Source organism: Lissotriton helveticus, chromosome 4_1 (genome assembly GCF_964261635.1).
Source record: "Lissotriton helveticus chromosome 4_1, aLisHel1.1, whole genome shotgun sequence".
NCBI lineage: Eukaryota > Metazoa > Chordata > Amphibia > Caudata > Salamandridae > Lissotriton > Lissotriton helveticus.
Window position 1 is genome coordinate 1,849,504,285 of NC_136063.1, and position 13,376 is coordinate 1,849,517,660.

Below are 13,376 nucleotides of genomic sequence, written 5' to 3' on the forward strand. Positions count from 1 at the left end.
AAGATGGAACAATTCAGTCAGTAAGAACTTCTACTCAATCCAAGGGGCAGTTGATCAGCCCTGAGCACTTACTTTCAATGTAATTGACAAAAACTGCCAGTAAAGGTACAGGTGAACGTTAGATATTTTCATTTCCCACTGGTTACAATTTGGAAGACATTCCACTACATCTTGTGAGTAAACAATAATGGAAATAAAATCGTGCAAACAGAAAAATGAGGCGTATGCTTTCTCTCGGAATTTTCAACCATAGGTTTATTGGAATGATAAATTCATTGTTAAATATGCAAGCAAAATATACTTTGCAGGTAACGATAATACAGTTTTATTTGCGAAGTAGGAGAGGCTGAGGTGAAAGGGAGTCCAATCACCCAAAAACCTTAATGAACAGCCACTTCTAAGTTGGCAATAATCAATCAGTGTTGTAAGCATTAGAAAAATACAGTTCGAAAATATTACCTATATCATTTTAATAACCGAAGATAATGTTCTTCACATGTCCTGTACTTAGACATACTAGGCGTTGCATGGATAATTAAACAAATACAGAATCACGTATTTTAAAAACTAACCCTGGAACACAAAAAGTTTGCTTTTCATACATTATTTCCTATTAAATTTTGACAGACGAATAGTAAATAAAAACTTGGTCATAGCAGCACATAGACCTCACTACCTCCTGAAAAGCAGATAAACCAATCCAATGACAGTTGCTCAACTATAATCTTCATGAACTAAAATCAACAGAAATGCGTTGAGAGTTATATAAATTACTGATATTTAAGGCCAAGTCATTTTCATGACGTTTACCTCATTTAGAGGTGGGCGGTATGAGATCACCATCACCCCCCATCTGCCCTTCTCTCGCACCCAGGGTGAGGCAGAGGGCGGTTCTTCAGTTGAAAAAGCCTCCTCTAACTTAGCTGTTAGAAAATCAGTTGAGTGGCCCCGATGGGGACACAGATAACTCTCAGAGGATGGGTTGCCCTTGTTAGGTCAATCCCTCCAGGCCCATTTCCATTGGATTTTTTTCATGTACAAATTCACCATTTAAACCATGGTGTTCCAGTCAAGTGGACATGCGTGGAGAAAGATCCCATCATGTGGACATTGATTTTTGCTTTTTCCGAAGACAGAATACCACTTTTGTGGTTGGATTTCAGATAAAAAAAATGTGAAGGCAGTCATGCCGTCCCCTTTTTTTTCACTGTAGTGGCCCCTGCCATGGAGGTAGAACAAGGGAGTAGCTGCTCTAGTGAGCGGGGAGGGGGGGCCTGTTGACACAATGGACAACTCTACATACGGACGACTGTTGTATTTTAAAAACAAGGGCCATCCCAAAGAAAAGCAAAGGATAAAGGTGCTGTGAAGGACTTATAATTAGTGAGTTGTCTTATCGTCAACAGATGTTTTTTGATTATTATTACATTCCAAACGTTTGCATATTGAAGGGGTGTAACAATATGCGCTTGGCCTAATCTGGATTTCTCTACTAGGAATCCACTGCCGCTGACGAACTGGGAATGAATAGCAATGGAATGTTGGTAAGAAAGTCTACAAGCACTCATTAACCACTGTAAGTTGGGAATGTAGTTGTGGCACTTGGAATGATGGAGTAATGAAACTTAATACACATTAATATCTTAGAATATGCCTAGCAAGGCAGGGTTGTTTTGGTATATTTGGGTAGTGCAGATGTATAGTGCCCCTCAAGGAAACCTGGGGTTGAGGCCACATGGCACTTGAGAAGGCACAATTGTGCCTAATTTTAATGCACTTGAATTTCCTCTGAACCTGGCAGCACTGAAACACATTATAAAAGTACTGTACAGATCTACTTGTCTAACATCAGAAATATCAAACAATATTTTCCTTTAAAAGATTTTAAATTCTTTGGCCTAGATGCAATTAAAAATTGAAACGCGCTTATCCAGCTACTCGCCAGACCTACATGAGCAGGCAAAGATATTCAGCAGCATGCATCAGCAAAGAAATGACGCAAAATGAAGTCCTTTCGCTGTAATTCAAGAAAGCAAGTGGTTGCTGCAAGAAGCCCGTCCAGGCTCTAGCGGACTGACACAGGCTGTATGCAGATGTTGGTCAGCAGGATGATAAACTCAGTAAGCGCATGCTTGCTTCCTAGTTTCAATGCTCTTGTAGAACGCTTACTTGATAGTACTTTGTGGCAAAATGTCTTCACTTAGATATCACAATGAAAACTTAGCAGGCATTAAATACTGGTTGTACATCCCATCCCAGATAGCCTACAAAAGTAGCATTTACCAGAAGTTATCACAGAAGCTATCGCTTTGTTGCTGCTTCACCAGTTTCTACAGAAGACACTGGTCTGTAACATGCATGCTTTGGCACTGCCCTGTACTAGCTAAGACTTACACGGTTCTCTCTCAGGTCATTTTAATTTACAGACTGATTCTTTCGATATATTTTTTTCCTTAAGTAAAATAAATTGTTTCTCCCTGCCGTTGTAGGCACAAATGAGGAGACTTCACATAAACTCATCCTCTTCATCGTTGGATTGATACTTCCTCATGGTTGCCTCTTCTCCATTCGCGATGCAGCTTCATGGGTCAGAATTTGTGTCTGATTCTTCTACGATTGGCTATGGTCGATTGTGGAGGGAGTGTGTTATAACATTTCAAAATAGAGTCTTGAAGCAGAGACATGTGCTAATTTGTAAAAGCTGCAGAGATTCCTTTTGTATTATAGCCAGGGGACTTGGAAGATTATGCTTTCAGCTTCTCCAGCGCTATGGCTTCCTGGAAAAAATAAGGAGAAACTGTGAGACATATGGAAAAAACAGATGCGTCCCGATTATTCCTCTCATTGGTCAATTCTAATTCCCCGGGAGTGCATGTTCCGGTTCACACACAATAGTATTCAATTTCTAAATACATTTACGTCACAAGCAAAACCCCCATAGCCAAGATGCACAGTTTGGTTCGTTCTAATTCACACTACAGTAGAATATTGTTGAGCAATGGAAACATTGACCTTCTCCAAGCAGGAAATGCGCGACGGGAGGTGGTTTTGCAATGCAAAGAAGCAGAACTCGGTTAGAAGTTTAGCTTCCTCTATTAAATGACAAGTGCATATTCAAAAACAGGAAGTGGAGGCTGAGCGTGTGATTTTGGACAGCAGTATATATAAACAATATTCACCATAAATTATTTAAACATAAGGAAACTACCTCAGCATGAAAAAGTGTGAGATAAAAAAAGGGCGAAAAGAACCAGCATCTCCTGCATATAGCTTCTCACATAACCTCAACACAAAACTTTTTATGAAGCCATTTTCCATTCTTAAAAATATACGTTTCCCACACTTTTCAATATGAAAACTGTGCCATGCTCATGTGGCCACGCATATCGCATGGGGTAGAAAGAGAAAATATGCAGCCCTGCCTAGTGCTATTCAGATGAGCAGAATTGATTGCTAGTTTTTATGTGAGAAGGCTGCAGATCTGGGGATCAGTCGGCACTGCGGAAACCTACCAACCAGAGCCATTTCTGAAAACTAGAGACCCAGAAGAATACAGGGAAGTGTGGCTTGCATGTATCCTGCCAACTGTCGACAAATGTCTACACATGGCAGCAGCTGATGTCTGTTCTCCCTTGTGGTAACATCACATACACGTAATCTAGTTCAGACAGTGTAGTTTGGGATGGCTGGGTATGCGAGCTCTAGCTCTGCTTGCCATACCAGGCCTTTCTACTCAAGGCTCCTATTCCTTCAATAAAACTGAGCCAATACTAGTCTCCCTTGGCTCCACAGTGCTTTGCAAGCCTCCCAGTGCCAACCATAATGGGTACGGGCCTATGCTCTTCTGTGCTTGCTTACCATTTCCTCTTGTACCCAACTGCCCCATGTGCTTTCCAACTCAGGCCCCTTTACCTCCCTGCTCTCGCCTTTCCTCTCATGCCACTTATGTACCTCTTCTGCTTTTGCACCTCCTACAACCCTGTCCATACCACGGTAAACAACCATTACTTCGCATCTTTTACTTCGCACTTCTTTTACTTAGCATCTTTTATTTAGCATTGTCTTTTACTTCGCATGCTTTTACTTCGCATGCCTTTACTTCGCATATGCCGTTACTTAGCATATGAAGTTACTTCGCAGGAGAAGAGTGGATCCATGGTTGAAGGTGAAGAGAGGGAATAGGTGCAGAGAGAGGTAAGTGGGGTAGTGTAGTTAGGGTAGTGTAGTAGTGTATGTGTAGTGTAGGGTGTAGTGTTTTAGGGTTTAGGGTAGAGTTGTAGTGTATGTGTAGTGTAGGGTAGTGTATGTGTAGTGTAGGAGGTAGTGTTTTAGGGTTTAAGGTAGAGTCCCTTGCTCACTTTGCCACTGGATTCAAGCAAGCCTGGCTGAAGACGGCTGGAATGCCAGAGACCGGTCCTAGGAAGCATGATTCCGGTCCAGGGAAGGCATGGCTTGGCAGTTCGGGCTGGACTGTTCCCATGAGGCACACAGTCAGACTGATTTGCATATGGCCATGTCTGAACTGGGGTGGCAGAGTGGGCTAAAGAACGGTGATGGATTAAACCCAGATCTGTTGACTGGGTGTGAGTGTTTGATTGGTTCAGATGCTCCGTCCATCACCACCCTCTTTTGTACCGCTTTGTTCGCCATAAGTTAGCAGGGTATGCTCAGACGTTGAGTCCCTTTCTCAAGAGCGATGACACTCCAGTCCTCACTGCCCAAGTTAGTGAGGCTTGCTGGGTTACTCACTTTACCAGTATTTTCGACCCGCAGAGAGTGGTGGATTCACGCTTGGCGGAGGCGGATCCATGGCCAATTGTCCCTCTAAGTATTACAGCACCGGAGGTAGATCTCGCCATTAGAACTCGCAAGGGAGCTAAAGCCCCTGGTCCCGATAGGGTCCCCATAGACCTGTATAAGGCAGATACATCATTGTGGGGCCCCGTCTTGACTAGGGTCTTTAATGCGGCAGCCATGGAAAGCACTCCGCCTAGTTGGGGTGAATCAGTAATCATTCCGATATACAAAAAGGGGGATAGGTCGGATGCCAAAAACTACCGCCCTATCTCCCTTTTAGATTCATCACTTAAAACCATGAGCCGTGTGCTGTTGGCCAGGTTAGAAGAGTGGGCCGAGGGCTGTGGTATTCTTGCGCGGTCCCAATTCGGATTCCGAAAGGGTCTTGGTACCGTAGAACAATGCATAAACTTAGACCTCTTAATAGGGAAGTATACCCGTGCCAAGCAGGGCTCGCTTTTTCTCTGTTTTGCTGACCTGAGCAGCGCGTTCGACCTTGTCGATCACGCGCTGCTATGGGCAACCCTATTAGAAAAAGGTGCCCCAGCAGAGATCATTTACTTCCTGGCCAGATTATACTCTAAACTTTCTGCTCGCATCAGATATGGTCCAGGGGGGAAATGTACCGACTGTATCAGTGTGATGTTAGGCATTAGACAAGGCTGTGTCCTTGCGCCCCTCCTCTTCTCCCTCTTTATTAATGCTATAGATTCCGAGCTTAAGCAGGTTAACACTGATGCACCGTTAGTTGATGGTCAGGCTGTTCCCATCCTGCTTTACGCTGACGATTCAGTGCTCCTATCCAGAACTCCCCGTGGTTTACAGAAACTGATGGACAAGTTTGCGGGTTTTATCAAGGATAAAAAATTAAAAATTAATAATACTGAAACGTTTATTATGCCATGTGGAAAGAAAATGAGGAAGTTGAAATCTTTCCATATAGAGGGACAAAAAATAGAAATTGTAAATAAGTTTTGTTATTTGGGCATTACTTTTAGTAGTAATGGTATGTGGTCACAGGAGATATCTAACGTACAAGCCAAGATGTCCAAAAGCGCCCACAGAGTTTTCAAATTTGCAAATAAGCTTGGTGACCGCCGTATATATGACATGCTTCATATATACCGCTGTAGATGTGTCGCAATCGCGCTCTACGGATCCGGCGTCTGGGAGCATTGTCGCCATGGGGATTTGCAAATAGAAGAAAATAGTTTTTAAAAAGATTGTTATGCCTGCCTACGTCTGCCTCCACTCTGATAATACATCAGGAACTGGGTCTGGAGTTTTTATCAGATTTAATCTGTCCAAGACCATTGTTAGTGTGGAGAGCAATCTGGCATAAGAAAGAAACTAGTTTTACGAGGAGCATTATCACTGATTGTCTCCGCCTAGACAAAAACTCACTGATCCCATGGATTAATTATGTTGTGACAACTGCTAGGGATGTATTTAATCTTAATCTCCTGGCTGGTCAGGAGAGCTTCTCTGATATTTCAAAGAAAGAGCTAAAGTCTTCTTATTTACATAAGAAAGCTCAAGTGCGTAGAGACTCTACCATGCAGTTAACCATCCCTCAGTATTATCACTCCAATAGGGATTCATCTGGTTTCTCTAAATACTTAAAGGTTGTCACCAGACCATCTCATCGTTTTGTCCTTATTAGACTAAGACTCGAAATTGTCCACCATTTGGTTGCGTTCCCAGCTATGAAAAACTATCCCTTTATTCCATGCCCATGCGACGGGGTCACCAAACAGAGTACTGTGCATTTTTTATTTCTGTGTGACCTCTATAAACATCTTCGCGTTGCCTATTTAAAACCACTATTCATAAAACGGGCAACTACAACAGTAAATTCGGCAATGAGGATGCTCTTCTCTCTAGATGACTCTAACATTTGTTTTCATACAGCCACGTTTATTTTGAAATCTGTGGCCGCAAGGAAAAGAATAGTCTTTTAATCATTCTGTTTTTATTGTATTATCGAGCTGCACCAAACCTGTTTTTATGGGGTAATCATATTAAAGTGTATTAATATGATGTACATGTACTGTTTGCTTTTATGATTGATCTCTTTTTTTTAATCGAATAAAGCTTTGGAACTTGAACTTGAGTCCATTGCTCACTTTGCCACTGGATTCAAGCAAGCCTGGCTGAAGACGGCTGGAATGCCAGAAACCAGTCCTAGGAAGCTTGATTCCGGTCCAGGGAAGACATGGCTTGGCAGTTCGGGCAGGACTGTTCCTATGAGGCACAGGGTCAGACTGATTTGCGTATGGCCATGTGTGAACTGGGGTGGCAGAGTGGGCTAAAGAACGGTGATGGATTAAACTCAGATCTCTTGACTGGGTGTGAGTGTTTGATTGGTTCAGGTGCTCCGTCCATCACCACCCTCTTTTGTACCGCTTTGTTCGCCATAAGTTGGCAGGGTATGCTCAGACGTGAGTCCCTTGCTCACTGTGCCACTGGATTCAAGCAAGCCTGGCTGAAGACGGCTGTAATGCCAGAAACCAGTCCTAGGAAGCTTGTTTCCGGTCCAGGGAAGGCATGGCTTGGCAGTTCGGGCTGGACCGTTCCCATGAGGCACAGGGTCAGACTGATTTGCATATGGCCATGTCTGAACTGGGGTGGCAGAGTGGGCTAAAGAACGGTGATGGATTAAACCCAGATCTCTTGAGTGGGTGTGAGTGTTTGATTGGTTCAGATGCTCCGTCCATCACCACCCCCTTTTGTACCACGTTCATGTTCTCAAGGTAGCTGTGACATCATATGTGAGGTCCTGAGCAGTGGATAGGGAGGGTGGCAGTTAAGGTTGCGTAGCGTTTACATCCCGTGACACTGAGAGCCCGTTACGACAACCCATGGTTTTGCCTAGTAATGTTGGGCAATTACTACCTAATCAACATAAAGCTTATTTTTTGATAATAGCTTGAACTTCTGCCCAGTTAACACATCTAGTGTGTCAGGCAGAAACCATGATGTTGCCAGGCTGGAGATTGTATGAGATACCATGCACGATTCAGGTATCAGTAAAGGTACCTCTGTAGCAGGATACAAAGAGCGGCGTGGACTGCGAACCACCAAGGGGGAGAAAAACAGCATTTCTCTCTTCTCCCAAAAGGACATCTACTAAAACCTCTTTCAAACCCATATAAATGACAGCATTTGGACCAGTCTCTAATCATGCCTACTCTTTGAAAGGGTCGTACGTGCATGTGATGACGTTAGTTTTTAAAGGGGAGTTCCGCCAGACGACTTCTATTGATTTCCTTTGAAGAATGCTTCAGAATTTTTGGAGTTTGATCAGTTGTGATGTTAGTAGCTATCTCCCATTTTGGTTGCATGGTTAAGTCTTTGAAAATCAGAGCGGTGTACCACCCGTTGTCTGCATTTATGGAAATGAGGAAGTGGTCCTTGGATACTGAAGTTCTTGCTTTTAATCCAGGCTTTAACACTTCGCCAAACTAAAATATGCCACCTTGGGGAAATGACGCAGTCTCCTTGTGTCTACCATACAAAGTATGTGCCACGGTGTAATAGATTAAGCCTTTATAAAATATGTGTAGTGTAGAAACCCAACTCTACTACACTTTCTACAGTAGTGGACTAATTATTTACTCCTCTATTCACATCACATCATTAAGTCTGAAATTCCACCTCAAGCGGACCAGATGCGCCTGCTGCAATAAAAATCTCACCTCCAAATCATTCGTTGGAACTGGGTACTGTCTGTATCCAAGATGGATCTAGTCAAAGTGTGATGGAGGAAGGTATTTCTCAATTGAAGTCACGAAGGACGCACAGGTAAATTGGAGATCTCTTATTTCACCACCCATCTACAGGACTCAATAACCGTCCCCCATGGAGTATCTAGTACAATCCACACCACAGCATTCTACGAATAGGAACCAACCATTACACATAAATGGTAGGGGGTGGGGCAGTGGGGGGGGGGGGGAGGGGTGACACCACAAACAGTCTCTGCATAAAAATTGGTTTTGGAGAGTGCAAAAAAAAATCCTTGTTGCCTCTCTGTTGGGGTGTTAAATCCGTTCTCATCTTTTCCTCACCTGCCTCCTATGCAAATCTTCAAGCAAACAGTGATATGAATACACTAGCGTGAAAACAAACATCCCTGTTGTAATGTTTTTTAAGCAAGGCCTTACCTTTGAGCCAGGCGGGGCGGTCAATCCTAAAAACGCGTAGACTTCATTGTTTTCTCGGGCTTCGAAGAACGCGTTATAATCCTGAGTGGATGTGAAAAAGAGAGGGAAGAGAGAAAGCCATAGTTAGAATTAATCCCGGCTGATACTACGTTAAACAAATTGCCATTGCTTCTTGTATTAAATGAAATACAGCCCGACTCTGGCCCTGTGAAGGGCAGTCATGTTTTTCTCTTGCTCCGCCGGAATAGTAGCGGTTGATTTCAATACTTAGGCTACCGTCCGCTGTGAAGCAGTTCTACAGTACCTGGGCGGCTCCAAGTTTAGGTACCCCATCCACAGAGAAGATGATGGCCAGTAACTAGACAGTTAATAATGGGTTAGACGTGAAGGTAATTTCAACGGGGAGGAGAGGTTTCATCAGGTCCTGTGTTTTGTGCGTAGTGCTTAATTTGAAAAGTAATTAGTGCCGGTGCCCAAGGCAGGGGTGGCCTTAGGCATGTGCAAGCTGTGCACCTGCACAGGGACACCAAACCCCAGGGGCCACCATGCCAATATATATCCTTAATATAATAATCCTCTGAGTGTTTTAGGGTTTAGGGTAGAGTCCCTTGCTCGCTTTGCCACTGGATTCAAGCAAGCCTGGCTGAAGACGGCTGGAATGCCAGAAACCGGTCCTAGGAAGCTTGATTCACCCACCCTTAGTGCTACACTGAAGAAAGAGGTTGGCACAGCTGAGTCAGACAAAACATTATTGAGCATCGGGTTACATATTTGCGTAGCGGCCCCTGGCAGGGATTTGGCGGCCTCCGGCTCTGTTCCACTTCCAAACACCCTGACCCCCCCTCTTTACTGGCCTCCGCGCTCCTCCCCACCCGGACCCCCTCTTCCGGGGCCCCCTACCTACGCTCCCTGCCCAGGGCCACCATGAGCCTAGAGACGCCCCTGCCCAAGGCTTTGCTTCAAAGCCTGCGGCTGGCCTATTAAATGTCAGCGCGCCGCTTACCAAGGCTGTGCAATCTTCAAACCACCTAATGGCTCTCTAGTGCACCACCAGACACTCCCTCCCGCTTGATCTCATACGGGCCTTCTCTCTTTGGGTCGAGGTTTCCATCTTTCTCTTTCCCCTTTTTTCCCCTAGGTCTGATTTCATTCTCTTGCTCTCTTTAAATGTCGGATGTGTGAAAATAAGTTCCAGTCCCCAAAATGAGTGCTGGTGGGCGGGCCCCACCGGCAACTTACAGCTCAAATTAATCAAGGTTTGTGTGTCAGAGAAAGAGCAGTTTTCAGCCAACTGTTAGTTAACAACTGCAGCCTTGGAAGAGCTCTGCCCCGGTCTTTTGTGGTTCAACAACGCTCATGTGTTATCCAGGTCTGCGGATGAATCCGCACTTCAACCGCATTTAACAAGAGGAGTACACAGCGTTTGCTCTCACGCTTCTCGCTGCGCTACACACGCAGCGGGCAATTCACGAAAGCATTTGTAAGCATAGAAACTGGACATTGGTACTTAGGAGTACTCTCTTGCGCACCAGAGATACCTTTGTGAATCAGCTCTGAAATGTCCTGCTCCCCGTTATTAAAAAGCAACCAAGCCTTCATGTTTGAACTAAATGTATATCAATATTGCCTGAATATTTTAATTGTAGATGTTTTTCGGCCAATTCATACAGCCATGCAAGAGTGCATGAAACAGTAATGAATACACAAGTATGTACTTCAAATCCCACAGTGAATAGGCCTCAAACTCTTTGAGCAAAGACAATAAGCTACACAGTGGCCACCTCACACTCTGAGATGAAACCCATTTATGGCACTGAGAAACGAAATAACAGGACTGGCCTAATTCTTGTAGTATATAGACACCACACTACATCAACTTGAGCCATATCTATTCATAATAGTCGTGCTTCAGAGTAGGATTGGGTTCCTGATGCGCCTAACACAGAGACAAACTGTTTCCATACCATAATGTACACAGTGCTTCCACCCTGCCTCCTAAGCACTCAATAGATTAGGTTAGTTAGAATGCAAGAGACAGTCATAAGACACTGAATAAGAAATTTACAATCAGGTCACAAAGGCACTATTCAAACTTTTGACTACAAAAAAGAATGCGGCAGTTCCAAAGTAGTGATTCTGTATTTTCAAAAATGCCATGTATGCCTTCACTCAACACCGTCAGGTATTGGTAATTTTAATGTCAATTAAATTGTTAAACAACTCTTGATGTGATCATGACAAAATTAGACAAACAGCGCCACCATGTGGTAGGCTGTCATAAGTGCTAGTGTTTATAATAAAGCACCGGTAACCACCGGCCTAAATTAAGCAATGGTTAAACCTTCCATCAGCGCCACTAAACTGAGATTATGGTGCCTCATCGTTATCCTGTGATCACCCACCCTTAGTGCTACACTGAAGAAAGAGGTTGGCACAGCTGAGTCAGGCAAAACATTATTGAGCATCGGGTCCCATTCATGATAAGTATGAAATAAATTATAGGGGTGTTATAAGCACAATCTATCACTGCATGTTGTAGAGGAAGACTCCAGGGCATGAAGGAACACCGGATACCTTGCAACCTCACTCATAGTCTACCCGCAAAAGACTGCCACACAAGCTTTCAGGCAGCATCCGCCACCAACCACAGCATTTACACACAGACACAAATGCACACACTAAAACATAAGAACAATCAGGAATCAGTGTTGTAAACAATGACACCAGTGTTTCTCACATCCACTTCTGCAAAGCAGCTCCATTACCCACATACACGGACTATGCCTTAAGTGCACCGCACACTTCCGAAGTAAGGAAATTAGTAATTTCTCAAAATACATTTCCATGCTTCAACTGACACTCACTTGATCCTGAACTGAGCACCAGCTAGCCCCCAATACCTGGATTTCAGCATCACCAGGCCTCACTGGCATTTCAGGACACATAGCAACAAGAAATAAACCGAATGCTTACTTTTGTAAACACAGGGACAATGCATATGTGTTATAAAGGTTTTTGCACTGAAAGTTAATTTATGAAACATATTTTCTAAGTTTTCGACAATGGGATGACCTTTTCTTTTCTTTACACTTCAATCAATCAATCATTCAATCAATCATCAATCAAGGCAATTTGTAGAGCGCACTACTCACCCTTGAGGGTCTCAAGGCAACAGGGGGAGGGTGGTGCTGCTACTGCTCGAATAACCAGATCTTGAGTAGCCTCCTGAAGGTTAGTGGGTCTTGGGTCTGCCGTAGGAGGATGGGTAGCGTGTTCCAGGTCTTGGCGGCGAGGTAGGAGAATGATCTGCGGCCGGAGGTCGCTCTTCGGATGCGGGAGACGGTAGCTAGGGCGCTGTCGGTGGAGCGGAGCTGGCGGTTTGGGTGTAAAAGGTGAGTCGTCTGTTGAGGTATACTGGTCCAGTGTCGTGGAGTGCCTTGTGTGCCTGGGTGAGGAGCTTGAAGGTGATCCTCTTGTTGACGGGCAGCCAGTGCAGGTCTCTTAGGTGGGGTGTGATGTGGCTGTGTGAAGAATCAGGCGGGTAGAGGCGTTCTGTATGCGTTGTAGTTGTTTCAGCAGTTTGGCCGGGGTTCCCGCATAGAGGGCGTTTCCGTAGTCCAGCCTGTTGCTGACAAGGGCTTGTGTGACCGATCTTCTTGTGTCGGTGGGGATCCATTTGTAGATCTTGCGCAGCATGCAGAGGGTGTTGAAGCAGGAGGATGAGACGGCGTTGACTTGCTTGGTCATGGAGACCGTTAAGTCGAGGCGGAGCCTTAGGTTGCCCTGTGTGGTTGGTGGGTGTTGGTGCTGTTCCCAGGGCGGTCGGCCACCAGGAGTCGCCCCAGGCTTGAGGGGGTGGAGCAGAAGATGAGGACCTCCGTCTTGTCCGAGTTCACCTTCAGGCAGCTGTTCTTCATCCATTCGGCGACGGCTTTCATTCCTTCCCGGAGGTTGGTTTTGGCGGTGAGGGGGTCCTTGGTGAGCTGTATGTTTAGTATAATGTTTATTTTAAACACAAATATATACGGTTGTATAATGATAGGTTTAGCTGGCGCCACAAGGGTGATGTCACAAACTATCTAAAGATCAACTTGTATTTTTACAACAATGCTGCAGGTTGAAGAGAACCACCAGCCTCCCCAAAAAGTTGTGGTCTAGGCCAACAATACATGTAATCAAAATCCCAGCACACGTTATCCATGAGTAACAAACATAAGCATTAGTACGCAAAAGTTGACAATTCCAAAATGAGGTTCTTCCTTTTTTATTTCTTTTCCCTTTTATTCTTGAGTTCATACAAGTACTTAGCCAGCCAACACGTGTTTCGTCGCCACACTGGGAAAGTACTCCCACAACATATTCGAGGCTTGATTGTCACTTGTCCCGATCTGTTTATAATGTGGTGATAATTCC

The 13,376-nt window shown here is 44.4% G+C and overlaps 1 protein-coding gene across 1 annotated transcript in view; it reads right to left on the bottom strand.

The window, feature by feature from the left end:
- Positions 1-237: 237 nt before the first annotated feature.
- The window catches only part of SH3BGRL (SH3 domain binding glutamate rich protein like), a 272,717-nt gene continuing 259,578 nt past the window's right edge, over positions 238-13,376 (bottom strand). The window contains exons 3-4 of the mRNA XM_078688504.1: positions 8,964-9,044; positions 238-2,777 (exon numbers count right to left, since the gene is read on the bottom strand). Coding sequence (XP_078544630.1) covers positions 2,745-2,777; positions 8,964-9,044 — 114 coding nt within the window. The 3' untranslated portion in view covers positions 238-2,744. The remainder of the gene's footprint in view (positions 2,778-8,963; positions 9,045-13,376) is intronic.